The 20,192-nt window shown below is 56.2% G+C and overlaps 2 protein-coding genes across 6 annotated transcripts in view; one reads left to right on the forward strand and one right to left on the reverse strand.

The window, feature by feature from the left end:
- The window catches only part of DRC1 (dynein regulatory complex subunit 1), a 74,928-nt gene extending 73,711 nt beyond the window's left edge, over nt 1–1,217 (forward strand). Inside the window, exon 17 of the mRNA XM_004377689.1 lies at nt 1,140–1,217. Within this exon, the coding sequence (XP_004377746.1) occupies nt 1,140–1,217 (78 nt within the window). The remainder of the gene's footprint in view (nt 1–1,139) is intronic.
- A 1,293-nt stretch (nt 1,218–2,510) lies between these two features.
- The window catches only part of OTOF (otoferlin), a 124,400-nt gene continuing 106,718 nt past the window's right edge, over nt 2,511–20,192 (reverse strand). For 2 of the 5 annotated variants that reach the window (XM_004377590.1, XM_004377589.1), the window contains 21 exons: nt 19,431–19,592; nt 19,144–19,263; nt 18,490–18,651; nt 18,223–18,385; nt 17,450–17,520; nt 15,666–15,695; nt 15,160–15,288; nt 12,674–12,740; nt 11,418–11,560; nt 11,159–11,293; nt 10,672–10,809; nt 10,228–10,355; nt 9,951–10,121; nt 8,971–9,131; nt 8,093–8,235; nt 7,609–7,697; nt 6,199–6,297; nt 5,808–6,049; nt 5,020–5,198; nt 4,811–4,911; nt 2,635–2,815 (listed from right to left, as the gene is read on the reverse strand). In XM_004377590.1, coding sequence (XP_004377647.1) covers nt 2,635–2,815; nt 4,811–4,911; nt 5,020–5,198; nt 5,808–6,049; nt 6,199–6,297; nt 7,609–7,697; nt 8,093–8,235; nt 8,971–9,131; nt 9,951–10,121; nt 10,228–10,355; nt 10,672–10,809; nt 11,159–11,293; nt 11,418–11,560; nt 12,674–12,740; nt 15,160–15,288; nt 15,666–15,695; nt 17,450–17,520; nt 18,223–18,385; nt 18,490–18,651; nt 19,144–19,263; nt 19,431–19,592 — 2,814 coding nt within the window. Of the gene's footprint in view, nt 2,816–4,136; nt 4,335–4,810; nt 4,912–5,019; nt 5,199–5,807; nt 6,050–6,198; nt 6,298–7,608; nt 7,698–8,092; nt 8,236–8,970; nt 9,132–9,950; nt 10,122–10,227; nt 10,356–10,671; nt 10,810–11,158; nt 11,294–11,417; nt 11,561–12,673; nt 12,741–15,159; nt 15,289–15,665; nt 15,696–17,449; nt 17,581–18,222; nt 18,386–18,489; nt 18,652–19,143; nt 19,264–19,430; nt 19,593–20,192 lie in introns of those variants that run through there. The other 3 variants (XM_004377587.2, XM_004377588.1, XM_004377591.1) reach the window with 3 other exon arrangements.

Consider the following 20,192-nt stretch of genomic DNA (forward strand, 5'->3'; position numbering starts at 1 on the left):
TCCCCCACCAGAGGCAAGCGAGCTTTGAGATGTGAGGCAAGAAATTAACAGTTGGCCTCAGGTTGAGACAGAACCATCGGGTGAGGGAGTGGATATTGCCTGATGTCTTCTCCAGGACAGCTGGCTGTAACAGTGTTCCTCTGATGCCCGTGCCCTGTGGTACCAGCTGCTATTGGGACCACTCCTGTCGGCAGTGCCAAAGCCAACAGAGCCCTCCATACGTGTTTTCTTCCTTGATCCTAAGAACCATTCTATGGGGTAGACAGGGCAGAAATTATTCTCCCTGTTTCACAAAAAGGAGAATCATAGCTTGGAGACCTTGTGATTTGCTCAGAACCCTGGGCCCATCATACTCCGCCAGCCCAGGTTCTCTGGCACAAAGAGAGGGCCCTGCCAGGGCAGCTGTCCCCTGGCCCTCACTCCGGCCTCCTCCAGCCACAGTTGTGGCCACACCCCCTCTGCCTGCAAGAGAACAGCTCTCTGCTTCCAGAGTCCTTTTATCAGTTTCTTGCCCTGCTCAGCTGGGGTGGGGTCTTCACACGGGACACTGAGGCTGTGTGCCAGGAGGGTTGTGACGCGCTGGACCGAGCATAGGTACTCAGCCATTGGCTGTCCATGTGAGAGGTGACAGGCCGGCCACAAGTCCACGCACAGGGGATGTGAGGCCCTGGCACGTCTCAGGCCCCGGGACACACCCAAAAGGGGGACCTGGTGTGCCTGGGTATCATGATGGCCTCTTGTGACAGGAACTCAGACACGGTGGGTACTGTTTGCCCCATGCTTCCACCCATGCTACTGTGTACAATAGGATGGGAAGGGAGGAGGTAAGGGTGGGGCTGAAATGGGAACGGGATGGGCAAGGGACGGAGGGGAGAGGTGACCATCTAAGAGACTGATTAGAGGAAGAGTAACAACATTGCCAGAGGGTAGCTAAGTGGGGTAGAAGCTGACCAAGAAGGTCCAAGACTTGTCTTCTGTGGGAAGAAGTCTGTGGCCCTTCAAAGGCCTCCCTCTGCTTTGGAGAGGAAATGTTTGCAGAGATGGGGAGACATATGTGAGAGAGCTCGTGCACCTGAGCCCCAGAGGTCATGGGAGAGGAACCTGGGGAAAACTTGACGAGCCCACTCTTTCTTTTCCAGATCAACTCTGAACTGCAGGTTCCTCCGACTCAGGTGTTCCGCGTACCCACCAAAGAGAGCTCGGCCTCAAAGGGCTGACATATTAGTGCTGACACTGGTGGGTGCTGGAGCTGGCACAAACCACCCTGGGAGCTGCGTCTGGCACACTCGGGTTCCCCAGAGCTGTTGTTATAGGGCCTATCAAAATGTGGTTACGATTAAAGTCTTTGGAAAGTTATGGCTGAGTCTCTTTAATGAGGCCAAGCCTAGTGTCACGAGGAGACTTTGTGGGCCATGTCCGTGAGATAGAGGTGAGCCCAGTGGCATCGGGGCCTGCTTTTTGCTTTGGGGGCGTTTGCTTTCTCTGGACGGAGGCTGGAGACTTGTGGGTCTTTTAGGCCTAAAGGACCCTTTCGTCAGGGCTGTGGTGGTGTCCTCAGGGCTGTGGTGTGAGGGCTGTCCTGGAGGTTCCTCTCATGGGCAGGCAGCCCTGTGCCTTAGGCCGGCCTTGAATCCTGGGCCATGAGAGACTGGCCATAGCAGGGAAGCCATAGGGGCAGCTGGTGTTGAGTTGCCAATCTTGCGGTGTCCGCAGACCCTGTGCCCCACACTGGGGGCTCTCCCCTCACTTGACCATGTAGACATCAGCTCAGTGTTTGGTTTCTTTTATTAAGAGGAAAATCACCACTCAAGAAATGAAAAACAGCCGACAGGAACCCAGTTCAGGCCGGCAGAGGCAGCAGCACTGGAAGTGCAAACTCCTGGCTGCAGCTGAAGGGAGTGGAAGGGCGGGGTCTGCACGGAGCAGTGGGTGCCTGGGGTGGGGGCACAAAATGTTCACTCTTCCTCTGCTCCTCAGCTAGGCCTGTGAGCAGAGGCGGGCAGAGGGGGCCCTGGAAGGGGTGCATACTCGCTGGCAGGACAAGGCCTGGGCATGGGCGTGTGTGCCAAGGACCCACTCCAGGGGCTCCCTGGGGGTGAAGCAATGGGCAGAAGCAGCCAGGATTTGTGGGTAGGGTCCGGCCCAGTCCCACAGAACAAAGACTGGTATTGTCTGCTCTCCTCACAAGATTATGCCTGGAGGGGTGATGTGTTTTGCTTGTTTATTCTTTTGAAAGCCCGGAACACTGGCCTGTGATTCTTGGTTAATTTCATTAAAGTTCTGGAGCTGGAAGGCCTGGGGGAGGGTTTGGGGTACATCCTCTGCAGCCAGGGCTGGAAGGAGGGTGGCGCCTCAGCAAGATAGGGCCAGAGGGAGCTGCTGCACCCCCATCCCTTCCTACTGTGTGCAAACCCCACAGACAAGGAGAGAGGGGCGGACTGGACAGGCAGCAGTCTTAGGGTGGCAAGGAGGGGCGTTTGGGCATCACGGGCCCAGTGAGCTCCTGGGACCCTGAGGCTGGAGGGTGGACCTAGGGCTCCTCGGAATCCCCAGGGGAGGGGATACAGTCCAAGCCACAGGAAGTGCAAAAGAGCAGACCCCGGGGAGAGGAGCTGTGGGGAGCAGAGGGAACCTTCAGGCCCCTAGGAGCTTCTTGACCATGTAACCAGGAAGGCTGTAGAGGAAGAGGGCCAGCATAAGCAGTCCCAACAGGGCCAGCACGATCTTGATGATGAGCCACTTATAGCGGGTGCAGATGAGGTACTTGATGGACTTGAGAGGGTTAAGGAACCAGACGAAGGCGGTGTCTGGCCGGCTGTAGGAGGGAGGATCAGAGGTCAGGCCGTGGGCAGGAGCCACCTCCAAGGGTACCCTATCCCCTCAGCCCTTCTGGACCCCAAGAGGCCCCACTGTGGCTGAGGTCTCCAGAGTAGTGAATGCTGGAGCCAGGACTCAAGCGCACGTCTCAGCACCAGGCTTGCAGGTTAGGAAGGTTGTCCTCTGTAGGGCCTGGTGCCTCTGCTCTCCTTCCCAAACGAGACAGCATTTTTGGAAGCTGGGCATCCATCCAGCCTACCATGATGGGAGCTCACTACTTGCAGAGGCAGGCTTTGAGTTGCAAGTGGTTCTAATTATTAGAAGGTTCCTTTACTTGGCCGTTTACTGTCTGTGGTCTGGGGCTGTCCCACATCCTCTCTCAGTAGGGCCAGTATTCTCAATCTCTTTCCCTTTCTGTGAGCACAAGCAACTGTGCCCACCATGCCTGCCAAGAGTCCCAGGAGCCCTGGAGGGGTGCGTGCCACCCTCACCAGCCTGCCCACCCCCAGGGTGTAAATGGCTGCTCTACCTCTGCACAGCCCACTAGCCAGGAAGTGCTTGCCCAGCCCCACTTTCTGTGTTGCAAAAGCCATAGGCTTTATAAAATGTGAAGGCATACAATTAAAGTATTTGTCTTTTCAAACTACCTCCCTGCCAGTTCCTCCAGGACGTGGACCGTATGCTGCCAGAGCCGAGCCCAGTGTAAGGGCTGCTGCAGAGCATGGGCGCAGGGGACAGGGCACCTGGCTTCCCATCCCGGCTGTGACAGGCAAGCTAGGCACTTCTTTGAGTCTCAGTTTCCTAATTTATAAAATGGGGCTAATAGTAGTATCTACCTCCAGGGGTTGGTGAAAAGGCTAAGTGAGACAGTGCATGCCAAGCTCTGTCAGTACTGGACTGGGTGGGGGGGCCTCAGAGCATGCTGGCTATCCTGCAGGGCAGAAAATAGCAGAAAGCCTCTGGGAGGTAGGAACCTGTTAGATACTATTTAGGACTGCCTGGTGAATCCTGGGCAAAGCCTTTCCCTTTCCCTGTCTGCATCTCAACTTCTTGCTGCTGATGAAGTTGGGTTTGGCTGTCAGGAATGTCGCAGGGAGAGGAAGTGGCAATTCAGAAACCTAGGCTCGAGTCCTAGCTCTACCCTGATTTGCTGGGTGTCGTTGGGTAACTTACTTTACCTCTCTGGCCTTATATGTAAAAATGTCAAACAGTCATTTCCAGTTCTGACTCTACGACTCTAGTTTGAAGCTTGAAAGTCCCGGTGTGTGTGAGTGTGAGTGCGGTCCACATGGCTACCCAGCTCAGGAGAAATGGCCCACCCGGGAGGGGCGGGGGCTCAGGCCCTGAGGATGTTCTTGACCAGGTAGCCAGGCACAGAGCAGAGAAAGAGGGCAAGGCAGGGCGGGGGCACGAGCAGCGGTAGTTTGAGGAGCAGCCAGCTAGCGGTGCGCGGGCCACAGGAAGTAGCGGGCCAACTGAGAGGGTTCAAGAACCGGACGAAGCTCGTGTCGGGCCGGCTGCAGCAGCACGAGAGCGAGGAAGCCAGGAGAAAGGACAGAGAGGATGGAAGGATGGAGGGTTGGGGTATGGAGAGGGGGCCCGGCAGACAGGGAGGCATACCCTGGGCTGATACGTGTCACTCTGGGCACCGCCCCACCGCCAAGCTTGTGCCCCGAATTCCCCCGTCAGAGCTGCTTTCCCAGCCACAGCGTTCATCCTGGAGGAGGCTGATTCCTGCACCAGCACCCCTGCTCACCCTCTGAGCAGGATGGGTCCCCAGGGAGGTGGTGGGATTCAGGGTGCAGGGAGGGGAGGAGGAAGAGGTGCCCTTACAATGAGGCTGTGGCCCAGGCAGTGACCGAGAGGGCAGAGGTGCCAGGAGAGCGGTAAGGGCAAGAAAACTAGAAGATTCTTGTCTAGCTCTGGCCCCTCCTTCCTGTCCTGTTCCAGCGCCCCCAGGAACCATCGGGGCAGGGCCAGGCAGGGGACTCACTTGGGCTTCTCTAGTGGGTCAGGCTCATTGCGGGCCAGGCCCACTGGATTCTTCTCTGCCTCCTCGGCCGTCAGTAGATGCAGCTCCGCTTCTACCTTGCCCTGCAGAGAGGGGACAGCAAGTTCCCAGTGCCCAGGCCAGGTATCAGGCCCTCAGTACCCAAACCTGTCCCAGCCCTGCCCACTGCCCCAGTAGGAGGTGGTGCCCACCGTGAGCTCAAACTCATCATTTTCATTCCGGGCCAGGAGGGGCCACCAGCCCTTGATGCGCTTCTGCTTGAAGATGGAAACCAGGGGCACGTCCACCTCCCCCGTGGCCATCTCCATGGAGCACTGCTTGGCCGTCTTCGCGCCCCGTGGGAACCGGTTCAGGTCTAGCTCGATGGCCCCTGTGCAACCTCAGAGTCAGCTCTGGGCTGAATGTGGCGGGGCAAGGGCTCCTTGGCACCTGGCTGCTGAGTACAGACTCCCCTGTGTCTCCTCCTCCTGCCCACCCCCCCACCCTGACCCAGCGCCTTCGTCTCACCCAAGGTGCTCACACTGGCTTCCCTGGCTGACCCTTCAGCCTGGAGGACCTCTCCTGGTGTCTGCCACCCACACCGTTGCTGTGCAGCCACACTGCAAAATCCTGCCTATCTCACATGCTTGGCCCAGATGCAAATTAGAGTTCTAAGGGGAAAGTGGATTTTACAGAGGAGCAACCTGAGGCCCAAGAGGTTCCCCGACTCCTTTGGGAAGCCTCACTCATACCCTCAGCAGCACCGACTGCCCCTCCTTGGAGCACCCAAGCACCCTGTCGGCACTGGTTATGACACTGAGGACATCTACTCTGGGCATGGTTAGGTGGGTCCTTGAGGCAGGGACCCTGTCTGATCCCTCTGGCCCTCTAGGGTGGGCTCACCCTGTTCCTGACCCCCCTCCCTGCCCCTCCTCAGTTCCGGTTGCTGGCCCCCACCCCCACCCCCACCCAGTGTCGCCCACTCTGCCCAGCTCTGCACCCAGGAAGTCGTCTGCAGAGAAGTGGTCCGCATCCCAGATCTGCAGGGTGAGCCGTGCAGGGATCTTGTATTCCGTCTCGTCCCAGGAGAACATGGACTCCTTCTTGGAGATGACAATCTTTTCCTCGGCTGCCAGGTAGTCGAAGGGGAACAGGTAGCGCCAGTTGAAGTTTCCCTCGCCAGTGAGGGAGTGGTAGTGGACATCCGTGTCCTGCTTGTCCTCCTGCTGGCCCTTCAGCCACCTGTGGGCCACCCACACTCTAGAGCTGTGGTCACACCCACAGGGCCCCCCCCGACCCCACAGCTCCCGTTTCCTCTCCCACCTCTACCCGCTGCCAGGAGGTGGGCTGGCCCAGCTTGGCCCCCGCCCAGCCCAGGGCGCCTCACCCACCCCCGCACAAAGATGTCACTGGACTTCTCGCCAGTGAAGAAGTCGTCGTCCTCCAGGACCACCTCGTCCGTGTTCCACACGATAACCCGCAGCTCATACCTGGACGGGGGAAGGGGGGGTGAGAAGCAGCCTGGGGGTGCGGTTATCCCAGGATCTTTGGGCCTGGAGTTGAGATGACCAAGAGAAGCCCTGGGGACTTGGGGTTAGTATGGGGCCTGGACTGGTTGGGACAGAGCAGAAGGGAAGAGAAGGTGAGGGGAGGGGATGGCATGAGCAGGAGGCTATAGGGCCAGAGGAAGGCCTTGGTCCAGCAGGTCCCTGGGGTGAGTGAGAGGGTCAGTAAGCATGGCTGTTGTGAGGAGACACTGTCCCTGCTTGGAGGGAAGCCAGTCTGACCAGACCACCAAGACCACGGCACACTCTGGGGCAAAGAGGCTGACTCAGCAGGGTCGCCAGGGTACTCTGGGCAGGCAAAGGGGCAGGGAGGAGGAGAGGGCTGACTGAAGTGGGGACAGGAGCAAGTTTTCCCCTGGCTCCAGAGGCTGTGGAAGCCCGTGGAATCTGGTTTATGTCCTTGTCCCCAAAGAGAATTTTCCCTTCAAGGCTTGATTGTAATTATAGATGAGGTAGTTACATCTCAACCATAAAGGGCGAGGTTGTATCATCTACTGAAAATTGATGAGAATGTGGCTCTCAGTGGAGTTACAGCAACAGAATCTGAAGTCCTGGACTGCAAGCCCGGTATGACCCAGTGGGTTGGGGTGTTCCCTAGTGGCAAGCACTGGAACAGCAGACTCATGGCCTCAGGCACAGAGACTTCCTTGGAGGATACTCTAGGCAGAACTGGGTATAGAATTTGCAGGGCCCGGTGCAAAATGAAACTGCGGCCCCCTTGTTTAAAAATCATTAAGAATTCAAGATGGCAACAGCAGAGTATTAAACCAGGCGTGGGGCCCCTCTGAGCATGGGCCCCTGTGCAAATGACCCTGATTCCAAGGTCTGAAGGTGTTGGAGCTGGCAGGGACTCAGCCCTGCCACTTCACAGATGGGAAAACTGAGTACCAGGGAGGCAAAGTGACTAAGAGAGGCTCCTGATCCAGTGTTCTTTCCACTATGTCACCCTTCCACCTCTTCAGCACTCTGTCCTGCACTCCTCATTGGTACTTCAAAGAAAACATGGCAGAACTTACGGATGAAGCAGAGCAGACTCTCAGGGGTCCTGTGTGTGTACGAGTGTGTGAAGGTAGCTGCCTGTGTGTACATATGGCGTGCATGTGGGTATGACTGGGAGAGTGAACAAAGCCTCCTGGGCCTGAAGCCCCCACAGGAAGGACTGGGTCCCAGCACCTGGGATTGGAAGCTGGGTGAGGTGGGGATAGGGAGGGAGCAGTGCTGGGCCTAGGAGCTCACTTCTTGGGCTTCCGGGGCGAGATGTCCAGAGGCGTCCCGGGGGCCGGCATATCCATGGGAAACATGTCCACCCACAGCTCCAGGCGGCCCTGAGGGAGACAGGGTGTCGTGGCAGATCTCCCCATAGACTCCTTCCCTCTGCCAGGGGAGGTCAGCTCTCCTCACCCTCCCACCCTTCATCCTGTCAAGGCCCATCTCATTACTTGTCATCCTTGGATGCCAGAAATTTATATGTTACCAATAGCCAATCATAGCTTCCGAGGGAGACAACCCAGGTCACCACCATGCTGACATTATACTCTCTCAAAGCAAAGACGTATGCGCTTTTAGTTTCCCTGAAGGGCCTTGGCAGCGGTGCCTGCCAGGCTTTGGGGAATGCGGGGAATAGCATGAGGTCCCATTTCTACAGTTATGGATGGACCCAGGTTGGGAATTGCTGATCCCCAATACCAAAGAACCCCACATCCAGCCAGGCCGGTGTTACCTGCTCGATGCCAGGCTTGTCAGGGTTGAGCAGTGGCCGCGTCTCTACGTGTTCAGGCACCAGGCGGCAGCCCACGCGGGGAATGTCCTCCCAGTGTCTCAGGGCGCACAGCGACACGTGCTCCTCCGTGGGCTTCCTCTGACCTGTGGGCATGTGGATCAGCATGCATGGGGCTCGAAGGCAACTGTGCTGGGGCCAGGACTCAGGGGCACAGAGAGGCACCTGAGCCACCACTCATCTGCCTCACCTCCATTTTACTGTTGGGAAAACTGAGGCACAGAGGGAGAAGTGGCTTGCCTAACATCTCAGCGGCCCCACAGGGCCCAGAGAGGTCCGTGTCTGTGGGTTTCCTGTGTCTGGGGAACCTGACCAGGGAATCCCACTGGGCTGTGAGGAGGGGCCAGGGAGGGAGAATCCACTTCCTGTCCTAGCATCATGAGGGTGACATCACAAGGTCCCCACCACAGGGACATCGTGATTATCTGGGAAGTGCCATGTAGGAAGGAAGGGATGCGGCCACACAGACCTGGGCCCACGCCCTCACTTTGCCTCTTATGAGCCATGTGACTTTGGAGAAGTCCCTGAAACCCTTTGGGTCTCAGTTTTCTCATCTGCATAATGGGGATAACTTCCCTACCCCATGGGATGTTGAGAGGGAGAGAGAAGGCAATAAGCCGGTTGGGGTGCAAGGGCAGGGTCTGAGCAGACAGGAGTGGGACTCTGGGGAATGAGCAGAGGGGCACTAATGCTCCGGCTTGGGCTAAGGAGACTCCAGGCCAGGCCTTGAGGTCCTGCCACAAGGAAGTATGGTGTCCAGAACCTCCCACGTACACCTCCCCCTTTAGTCTTTGAACCCCCTGCATCCAGGGACCGGTTACCGTTCTCATCCTCGATCTCTGAGGGCCCTGTGAAGACGCGGTTGGCCACCTTTACTCTCCCGGGGGGCCCAAAGTGGGGGCCATCCACTTTGCCCTCCTTGCAGAGTCGGGTCAGGATCTGGCTAGGCGTCATGGGGTCCCGCCAGATGTTGTAGCCATGTCTGTGGGAGACGGAACACAGGCTTGATGGGGCCGGAGGTGCTTGCTGTGGCCAGGGGTGCTGCTAGCTCAGGCCCAAAAACCAAAACCAAACCCATTGCCGCCGAGTCGATTCCAACTCATAGTGACCCTATAGTGACCCTATAAGACAAAGTAGAATGGCCCCATAGGGTTTCCAAGGAGTGGCTGTTGGATTCGAACTGCCTACCTTTTGGTTAGCAGCCGAGCTCTTAACCACTGCGCCACCAGGCTTGGGCCAGTTCCCTTCAATTGGCTGGTGCCCCATGTCAGCAGTCAGGCCCCACCTGGGCTCCAGGCTCACCTGAGACACTAGAGCTGCTGCAGGCTCTGCCCCACGTGCCCAGTGCCCTTCATCCTACTAGGATGAATATCCAGCCTCCAACCCAGCCCTACTCTAATGACCCACCACCCCCCATCCCCATGTCCACCCTCTGGAGTCCTCAAAGACTCCCATGAGGAACTGACAACCAGAGAGGTTAAGGCTCAGACCCCTGGGGACCCAGAGTCCAGGGCTCTTCCTTGTGCAGTGCTCCCTCTCCTCTGCTCGCCTCGCCTCCCCCTGCCCCAGCCCACTTTTCTCTCCTCATCCTGCCCGCTCCCTCTTGTAATACTCTGGATCTCTCCTTGCCTGGGCATCACAGTCTTGGCCCCTGAAGGGGGTGCCCAGAGCCTGAAGGGGCTGAGTGAGGCCTGGCATGGGACAGAAACCGTAATATGTCCACTTTGCCAAGACATCAGGCTCTGAATCTTGTTCCCAGAGTCCCATTGCAGCAGGCACACCCTGCCCCTGCCCCACGCACGTGGAGTAGGTCTGGGCGATGCCACAGGTGGCGCGGTGCTTGCTGTAGAAGCGGTTCTCCAGGTCGATCTTGGTTTCCCCAATGAGGTCGTCCGTGCCCACCAGATCCCAGTCGTAGATGGCCACCGTCAGCATGGACTCCATGGGGAAGGAGGTCTCGATGTCAAAGGACCTGCGGGTGGGGGGGGTTTGTTAGGAGAAGGGGTGAAGGCCAGAGCGGGAGGTGGTGTGGCTGGGAAAGTCAGGGTGGGCCAGGGGAGGGTGCCAGGAGGCCTTACTTCCCAAAGACAGGGTTGAGCTGCTTGGAGATGTAGTTCTCCTTGTCACGGATGTCAGTCTTGCCCAGCCGGATGGCGATGTAGGGGTCAGCCTTGCCATTGATGTCTGCGGGGTGCAGGTCTGTGGCCTGGGGTGGGGAAAGGTGCTGCTTGAGCAGGCTCCCCGGAAGTTCACACCCTCCTCATCTTCCAGTGTCCCTGTCCCATTCCCTGATGGTCTTGTGATGCTGAGGGGCAGGGGTGGGGGCACTGGATGGGAGTTGGGAGACTTGCTGTTTGACCATGGGTAAGTGGCTCCCCATCTCTGGGCCTTGGCCTCCTCCGCTATGAAAGATGGGGACTAGACCTCCCTGGTACCTCCCAGTCTGAGGGATCAACTTCCAGTCACTTCTGCCCCTCCCAGTCAGGAGGACTGGGGAGACAGGGTGTGTGGGGGAGCCTCACCCGGACCACATAGACTCGGACTAGCACGTTGATGGGGTCATTGCTGGGGATGCCCTGGAACATGCCATAGGTGGGGTCGTAGCCAGCTTCCCGGGACACGTCCTCTGGGAGCGGCACTTTGTACACGCAGAGGGAGCCCTGGGAGGAGGTAAGTGGGGGTCAGGGTGCAGGCTCGCACGGGCACAGGTGGGAGGTATAGGGGTAGGGGGCACTGAAAATAGCAACAGCACCTGTAGGTCTGGACCTTGCTGGTCGGGACCTTAACTTTTAGTTGCTGGATTGTAGGGGAGGTCCAGGTCTGGAAGGAGTGGCCAGGGCAGGGGGTGGGCTTGGGGGCTCAGAGCAGACACTCTTTACCAATCAGCATGGAAGTGGTCTCACATGTTAACAGCCAGTACCACTGACAGTCCCACCTTCCTGTCAGCTCTGGGCTTGGGGGTGAGAAGAGCTGGGAAGAGGATTGGGGGTTGGGCCCTCCTTGCCTAACCTTGAACCGGCCCACAATGCGCTCCTCCTCGGTGGAGCCATCCTCGTCCTCCCCCGTCTTGCCCCGCAGCAGGTTGAAAGTGTGCAGCCAGTCCTCAAAGTTGTCGAACTCCGACTCCAGCTCCTTGGGGTACACCTGAGCCAGGCCGGGCCATCAGGGGAACGATGCCTGTCCACTGGCCCTTGTCCTGTCCACCTTGTTCCCTGTCTGCTGCCTCATGCCCCCAGCTCCCCAGCGGGGTCTGCTCCCAGGCCCTCACCTTAAGCTCGTCAATCTTGGGTTTCTTCTTCTCAGGGGCCTCAGACCCTTGGCTGGGGCCGGGGCCAGGGCTCTGGGTCCTCTTCTTCTTCTCCTCCTTTAAGGCCTTCGCCTTGTCCTTGGCCTTCCTCAGCCCCTTCAGGCCTGGAAGGAAACAGAAAAGGAGGCCCCAGTCAGCTAGGTGAGGAGGTGGGGCAGAAACTACCTGTGCAGAAAGGCCTGGATTCAAGACCCAGCTCCACCACTAAATTACTGAAGTCACTTAACCTCTCGGCCCTCGGTGACCTTATCTGTAAATGCAGACAGTGATCCCTGGTGTGCCTGCCTCACACGGGTGCAAGGGAATGTGTGCAAAGATTGCTGTCGTGCCCTTTGGCAGATTGGGGCCGGGAAGGAGCACAGAATGGGGAGTCAGGAAGCCTGTGCTCTGCAGCACTGTGCCAGCTCACTTGCCTCTCTGGGCCTATCTAGACACCTGTATAAGAGGATTGTTCTATATCAGCACTTCCCAAACTGTATTCAGCAGAAGACCAGTCGTAGGCGTTGTTGATATGCATTAGAAGAAAGGATATTGTAGTCAAATAAGTTAGGGAAATAGTTTATATTGTTATCTTTCTTTTAAGCAGTTGTCATTGAGTCAACTCTGACTCATGGTGACCCCACAGTAGAACTGTGCTCCATAGGGTTTTCAATGGTGGATATTTTGGAAGTAGATGGCCAGGCCTATCTTCCAAGGCACCTCTGGGTAGACTCGAACTTCCAACTTTGGTTATCAGTTGAGTGTGTTAACCATTTGCACCATCCATCTTCCTTTTAGAGATTTATAATATACATCTGCACATTAAAGGCTCTGAGAAGTCCTACAGCAAAGGAACCTGTTTAACCCAACATCTCCTAAACTCATTTGACTACAGAACAAACCCTCTTTTCCCTCTAGAATACCCATTACTATTGTCCTATAGGAAAAGGCCTGGAAAAACGCTGGATAGGATGAGCTCTGAGGTCCCACTGACTCTGACCTTCTGCAGTTCTAAACATCCATCACTGTGGTTGCTGAACTGGATAGCGTGAGAGCTGTTTTAGATAAGGGTCTAAGCCTGCTCCCCGTGCCCAGAAGCACCTGACAACGCCTGTCCAGCTGCTACCCTTTGAGGGGTCCATGGGAGGGAGAATGAGAAGAGCTGGTTGTGGGAGGCAAGGGAGCTGGCCATCTGGGGTGGGAAGGGGGGAGGCAGAGATCCAGGATTCCAGGCTCACCTTCAGTGTTCTCCATCTCCTCCTTCTCCTCCAAGTCAATTCCTGAGGCCTCTTGCTGTCGAAGTTGCTGCCAAAAGATGAGGCAGGTGAAGAGGAGGGAAAGTAGGTTTCTTAGGGAGGGGTCTTTTGACCCTTAACTCTGGTCCCACACAGTTATAAATGCACTAGAAGCAGAAAGTCTTTCCTGTTACATTTCAAACCCATAATGTACTCTGCTTTAGCGGGTTAAAAAAAAAGTTTATGATGGGTAGAATGTGACTAAGTTTACTTAAGGGTTTATGATTTTAAAATGGTGTATCATTCAAAAATATAGTGCCCTTCCTCCACTAGACTGAGTCCAGTACAACTAGATGGCACCTGGCTACCACCACTGACTGCTCTGACTGGGATCACAACAGAGGGTCCCGGACAGAGCTGGAGAAAAATGTAGAACAAAATTCTAACTCACAAAAAAAGACCAGACTTACTGGCCTGACAGAGACTGGAGAAACCCTGAGAATATGGCCCCCAGACACCGTTTTAGCTCAGTAATGAAGTCACTCCCGAGGTTCACCCTTCAGCCAAAGATTAGACAGCCTCATAAAACAAAACGAGACTAATGGGGCACAACAGTCCAGGGACAAGGACTAGTAGGCAAGAGGGGACAGGAAGGCTGGTAATAATAGGGAACCCAAGGTTGAGAAGGGACAGTGTTGACATGTCGTGGCGTTGTTAACCATTGTCATAAAATAATATGTGTACTAACTGTTTAATGAGAAACTATTTGTTCTGTAAAACTTCATCTAAAGTACAATTAAAAAAATATATAAAAGAACAATAAACAACTTGGGGACAAAAAATATATTGCCCTTTAATGTTGATTCATAGCCATATTATTAAATATTTATTAATGTAGAAAATTATAACTGAGTAAGAATATGTGCTGTATTTTCTTTCACTCAGTATACTCCACCTTTTGGAAAAAAATCACAAGATTTCAACCAAGGCACCACCACCCTTTAGTGGCATCCTGTGCAAATCACAGGGATAGAGACGAGGCAACAAGCAACCTCTTGCTCCAGCCTGGCCAACTTGAAATCAGGAGGTGATGGTGAGAGAAGACACTACTCCTTGTCCCAAATTACATGTTCTCTTGTTCTTTAGACATTTTGCTAGGCACACTGACACCCCCTAAAGATTACATTTTCCAGCCTCCCTTGCAGCTAAGTGTGGCTATGGGACTAGACTTTGGCTAATGTGAGTAGAAGTTATATTTGCAACTTCTTGGTTGGGTTCTTAAAAGGAAAGGATTATGCCTCCCCTTCTCCTCTTTATCCTTTTCTGTAGGCTGGAATCTGGACATGGTGGAGCCATCTCTAACCACCCAGATGCAAGTAACAAGATGGCAGGGTCTTAGTCCCTGACACCATGAAGTCATCATACCAGCCTAACCCTCACCCTTCTAGGACTATTACATGAGAAGGAAAGAAACTTCTGTCTTGTTCATACTACTGTAACTTGCCATGCCATCTTGGCTCCTAAGCTAACTAACATGGATGGTAAATATCACACACAGCTTGAGTCACAGAAGGGCCTGTGGAGACAGTGTGGCTGGAGCAGCTCAGGCCCCACTGAGCAAAAACAACCGTAGGCACATGTTCCTTCTGGTCAGCTGGTCGGGCAGGCAGTGCCCTGAGCTAGGTAGGCAGTGTGGGGAAGAGACAAACAAAAGGACAGATGCACTTCCTGGAGCTTGTAATCTTTGGTTGAGCAGGCAGAACCCACGTGTGTGCCCTAGGAGAAAAGCATGTCACAGAGAAAGTGGCCAAAACTTGTCAGATAACACAGTATGGAGAAGATTTGTAACTACTGTATTTTTATGCAAATAACATGTTGCTCTAAAAAAAGTAGCATAGCACGCTTATGAAAATACCTTGCTGGGGAGGTAGGGAGAGGCTGAGATTGGCAAACAAATGTAGAAGGCACGCATTATTTGCATAAAAATATGGTACTGCTGAGAAGTTGGCCTCTGCTGTGCACAAGTTTTTCCTTTTCTCAAAGGTCACCTCCTCTGTGAAGCCCTTCCTGACTCCTCCAGCCATTGATTTGCTTTTTTTATCACACTGTCTTGTAGTTATCTGTTTACATGTCCATTTTTCTCCATTTACCGAGAGTTCCTCAAGGGCAGGAATTGTGTCTCATCTTTGGCTCCCATAGCACCTACTATGGCGTTTGGTTCATCCTACATACTCAGCAAACATTTGTGGAATACATGAGTGAGGATGAGAGAAAACCGAGGCTGGGAGGGAGACTGGGCCACCATCCTGGAAAAGGTGACTTCTGAATTAGAACTTCAGGGATATGAGACATGGCTGTTCCAAGCTCATACTGATAGAGGTAGGGGACCCAGCTCTGGTGGGCAGTGGGTGGGAGAGAAGCTGGACAGGAGGGTCTGAATGTGGAGTCTGAGGCCACCGCCCCTAGCCCAACCCTACCTGCAGCCTCACCTCCTTCATGGTGTCAATGGAGGCGAAGTACTTGGACCACCAGTCTAGCATGCTCTCATCAGGCTCCCCCTCCTCCAGCTCTTCTGCAGTGCCCTTCTTCTTCTTCTTCCTCTCCTTCTCCTCTTCAGCCTGTAGGGTGGGAGTGCCAGGTGGACAGGCCCAGAGGCCTGCATGCTCCTCTGCTTCCTGGCCATTCCCAGGGCCCTGGTTGGTCCAGGGGGCATCCCCCCACTTCTGACCTTCTGCTCTCAGGAAGCCCTGGACCCCATGATGCTCTGTGGGGTTCCCAAAGTCAAAGGGGTAGAACCTTGTTTAGTGGAGGAGGATACCCAGCCCAGAGAGGGTCGTGACCTGCCAAGCGTGAGCCCTGCTACCCGCCTGCCCTGGCTGTCTCCCTCTGGGGGTTGGGGGCTCAATCCGTGATGCTGAGCCTCTTGGCCTGAAACCAGATGCCAGTGTAGGTAGGGCCCTCTCACCCCAGAGCCCACGAGGATCCTCACACTTACCACATCCACCTTGATGACGGCGTCAGACGTCTGCAGAGGGGGACAGGGAGACGGGGGCAGAATTAGCTTCTGAGGCCTGAAGTGGCAGCCAGTGGCTTGGCCGGGGAGAGGGAAGGGAGGGGAGGAGGAGGGTACATGGGAGGGCAGCGCGCGCGCACTTGCAGGATGTTCACAGGGATGTGCTGTCAGCTCCATGCTCACAAGGTCAACTTTGCATTCACAAGAGCACATTGCTTGATGAGTCTGCAAAAATTCTGGTTCACAGATACTTCTAAATGTTTCCTTGTTCCTTAAACAGCAGTGGTTCTCAACCCTGGCTTTGCATGAGGATCATCTGGAGTTTTAAAAAATTACCAGTATAGGGCTCCATGGTGCCAGAATAGGGGTGTTGGCCACCAGTACTTAATCTTCTCAGGTGACTTCACAGAGCAGTCATGGTTGTGGAGGGACCCTGACAGGGCAGGCAGTGGGAGTTCCCTCATATTGGCTAAACAGCGTCAACTTTAACTCCACTCCCTGCCATCCCTCCTCTCCAGGGCTGGTGGGGGCAGGCAGCCTTAAAAATTATGTACGCAGACACACAATTATGTAGCTGAAGAGGACACTGGCTAGGCACTCCCCAACTAGGCCCTGCAGTGGGCCCAAGGGACAATGATCAGCTGGTCGGGCAGGCAGTGCCCTGAGCTAGGTAGGCAGTGTGGGGAAGAGAGAAACTTTAGTTTGGGGAGGCGTAGGACAGTACCATTCTCTGTCTTGTTCTGCTGAAGGCCCAAAACTGGGGGGCTTTTTGTGCCCAGAGGAGGAACAGGTTCCCCAGGGAGGCGTTCAGGAGGCTGGTAGCTCACGGGGAGGTGTGGCCTGCTATGTAGCCCAGGAGTGGGAGAGCTTTCCTGTGGGGCCAGGCTCTCCTGCTCCCTTTCCTGAGCAGGCCCAGCGCTTACTAGCTGGCTGGCTGGGAACCTCTGGATCAAGGATTATGGGTCAAGGGAAGGTCGTTTTAGACCAAGTTCAGGCCTCAAAAGCTAGGAACTCTGCAGGCTGTGTGAAGCACAGGAGGTCAGGAACAGGATAGGGAGACTGTGGAGAGGCGAGAGGCTGCCTCCAGGGCACCTCTGCACCATGGGGCCCTCACTGTAACTTGTGCCCTGCCGGCCCCAGCCTGTCCTCCCCAGAGGCTCTGCACCCAGACCCCCAGGCAACAGGTCTCTCTCGGGCAGATAAACGGCCCTAGTCCCAAACCAAGAGGAACGAGGAGCTTCCACCTGAATATCCTTCCCCATCCCAGACCTGGAGAGTGTAGTTTGTGAATGGCTGGAAAACCAGGGAATCTCTGGAAAGCGAACTAGTGTTTTCATCAGGAATCCATTGCCTGCGGTGTCGTTTGTTGAAGTAAAAACAATTGTAGACTATTACCTCAAATGGTTACTGGTCTCTTTGTCTCACACACACAGTACATGCACCCACCCACCCACCCACACACACACACACACACACACACACACACACACACACACACACACACACACACACACACACGCACACACGCCCACATGCATGCACACACATGCATCTGCGCACGTGTGCAGAGTTAATAGCGTCTTGCATTCCTGGATGATGTTAGGGTGGAGTCGTTTGCACATGCAGTCAGGGTTAGCCCTCAACACCATGGGCCAGAGGAGGTGGATGTCACGCTGCTCGCTCGCAGGGCAGAGCACCTGGCTCACGACAAGTGTCACTCACAGGGGCACATTCCCACCAGCGCCAGACTGACCCACCCCACTTACCGCATCCAGCTTCACCATGGTCTCCAGCTTCTTGACAGGCACCTCTGGCTCCATGTTCACCACGACCTCCCCTGTGGGGTGATAGGAGGGGCCCCCATTGCACAGCACACGGCAGCCCCGGAGAAGCCTGACTAGACAGAGAGATGGACAGACAGGCAGACAGACAGAGTGAGGAGCAGGAGTAACAGTGAGAGTTAGGGGTGGCAAATAGGGCCCTAACAGAGCCACCAAGGAGAGAAGATGGCCAGAAAGGGAGGGAGTTTGAGCCAGAGAGAGGTGGCCAGACTGGGAGGGAGGAGAAGACACCTGCCCTTCAGACCTCTGAGGACATTTCCAGCTTCCGCTCTAGAGTGAGTGGCAGCCCTGGGCAGCCACCTCAGCCCTGAGAGCGGGGCCTTCCCTCCTGCCCTCGCTCCTGCCTTCCTTCTGCCCTCCTCCTGCCCTCCCTTCTGCCCTCCCTCCTGTCCTCCTTCTGCCCTCCCTCTTGCCCTCGCTCCTGCCCTCCCTCCTGTCCTTGCTCCTGCCCTCCCTCCTGCCTTCCCTCCTGCCTTCCCTCCTGCCCTCCTTCTGCCCTCTCTCCTGCCCTCCTACCCTCCCTCCTGCCTTCCTCCTGCCCTCACTCCTGCCCTCCCTCCTGCCCTCCTCCTGCCCTTGTTCCTCCCCTCCCCACACTCCCCTTGCTAATGTTCCAAGCATCTGGCGGCTGCTTGGACTGGACCGTGAGCTGGCCCTGGTCTGTGGAGCTGGGCCTGGGCTCCAGGCTGTGGCCATACCTGTGGTGTTCCAGCTGGGGGCCGAGTGGTCCGGGGGCCGGTAGATGAAGCGCCGCAGGGAGCTGACGGCGTGTGAGCCCACCAGGGTGTAGCGGCCAAAGGCCCGGCAGTCTACCACGCGGATGTTCAAGGGCGGGTGCAGCAGCTCGTTTTCGGGGAGGTCCTGGGGTATGGTCAAGTGGAGCCTGAGAGTCAGAGAAGGGCAGAGGAACCCTGCTGTGCCCAGCACGCCCCCGCCACTACACCTGCCCCTGCCCAGCTACTCACCACTTCAAACCACTTGACGAGGGTATTGAAGTTGGGGTTCTTCTTGTAATTGTGGATCAAGGACGATTGCACCCCCTTTCCTGCACACTCGATGTCCACCCTCGGCCGGTCCACTTGGGCCAGGTTCACGCGCTTCAGGTCTCTCAGGCCCCAGAACAGCACCTGGGTGAGGTGGCGGGTGGGGGGAGAAGAGGCCCATCAGACAAGGGAGCTAGCTGTTGGGGAGTGGGGTGCAGAGGCAGGGCCTGGAGAGGAGTGAGGGGAGGGTGCCCTCAAGGGGCTGAGGTGGGGACTGCAGGGTGAGGGTGGGCGTACAGGAGGGGCAGAAGGGAGGGCTAGGACAGGTCCTGGAAGGTGGCAGTGTGACCCAGTGCAGACTGGGCAGAGACCTGGGTCCCCTGCTGGTCACCAGGGTATGACATTGGGCAAGTCCCTTCCCCTCCTGGGCCCTCAGCTTCCTTATCTGAGAAAATGAGGAGTGGTCTGAGGGAGCTGAAGACCCCTCCAGCTCTATGGTGTTTGACTGCCAACAGCATAATATGAATGTCCGACCCTCGATGGGGAGAAAGTAAGAGGCAGCGAGGGGGAGGGGATGGAAGGCACAGCAGAGGCCTGGCTGGGGTGGGGACGGTGGCCTCACGGTGCCCCACACACCTCGATTCGGTACTTGCTGAGCACGGGCCGGATGCCCACAGGCACAGGCATGATGGGGCCCCGGTCCACGTCCACTGGGCTGTTGATGGGGGGCAGGTCGGCCTTCCCTGCTGGCCCAATCTGGGGAGCAGGGGTCACAGAGTCACACACACTGGGAAGCCTTGGGAGAGGGGTCTCTCCTCTGCCATGTGGCCTGGGGAGACAGGGAAGCCCAAGCGCCGCAGACCCCTGAGGTCCTGCCCATCAGCCTCGGTCCACTAATCGGCAGGCCTGTCCCTGGCCCCCACCTGCAGCAGCTCGAAGGCAGCCAGCAGGTCTCCAGCCGTGGCGTTGCCTCGGTAGATTTGGTAGTACTCGAGCTGGGCCGGGAAGCGGGGTGGGCAATACGCCTCATCTGCCATCTTCACCAGAGGCTTGGCGAAGGTCCGGCCCATGAAGTCAGCTTTGCCCTGACACAGCAGACAACCAAGACGGCTGCTTGGGGGTTTCAGTTCACCGAGCACGTCCACACCTGTGGTCTCACTCAGTCCTCACAACAGCCTTGTGAGTTGTTGTAGGAGGGCGGGAGTGACCACCCCATTTTACAGATGGGGAAACTGAATCTCAGGGAGCACCAAAGACTTGCCATACAGCCAGTGAATGGCAGAAATAGAAATAAAATCTTCCTACCCCAGTCCAGAGTACCTCAAGAGCTGAGGTGGTTTGTAGTAAGGTGGCTCCCCGACTCTCGAGGCCCAGTCAGTCCTTCATCCCCCCACTCCAGAGCCTCCTATGGAGAGCTGTGAGGTTGTACTGACTGTGGTGGGTGTGGGGATCCTTGGGTGCAGTAAGGCTGGTGACAGCAGGACTTGCTGGCACCTCTCCTGAAGACTCTGGGCCTAAGCTCAGTCTGTCTGTGCCAGGAGGTAGGGACACCCTGGCCTGTCTCCTCCCTGAGATTCCAGAAGCCCACAGTGTCAGGAAGGGGTCAGACTGTAGGGACAGCGCAGGAGACACCTGGAGTCTCCCGGAGGCCGGTCAGCAGCTCAGACTCCCAGCTTCCCAGCACC

Source organism: Trichechus manatus, unplaced genomic scaffold (genome assembly GCF_000243295.1).
Source record: "Trichechus manatus latirostris isolate Lorelei unplaced genomic scaffold, TriManLat1.0 scaffold00052, whole genome shotgun sequence".
In the NCBI taxonomy this organism is placed as follows: Eukaryota; Metazoa; Chordata; class Mammalia; order Sirenia; family Trichechidae; genus Trichechus; species Trichechus manatus.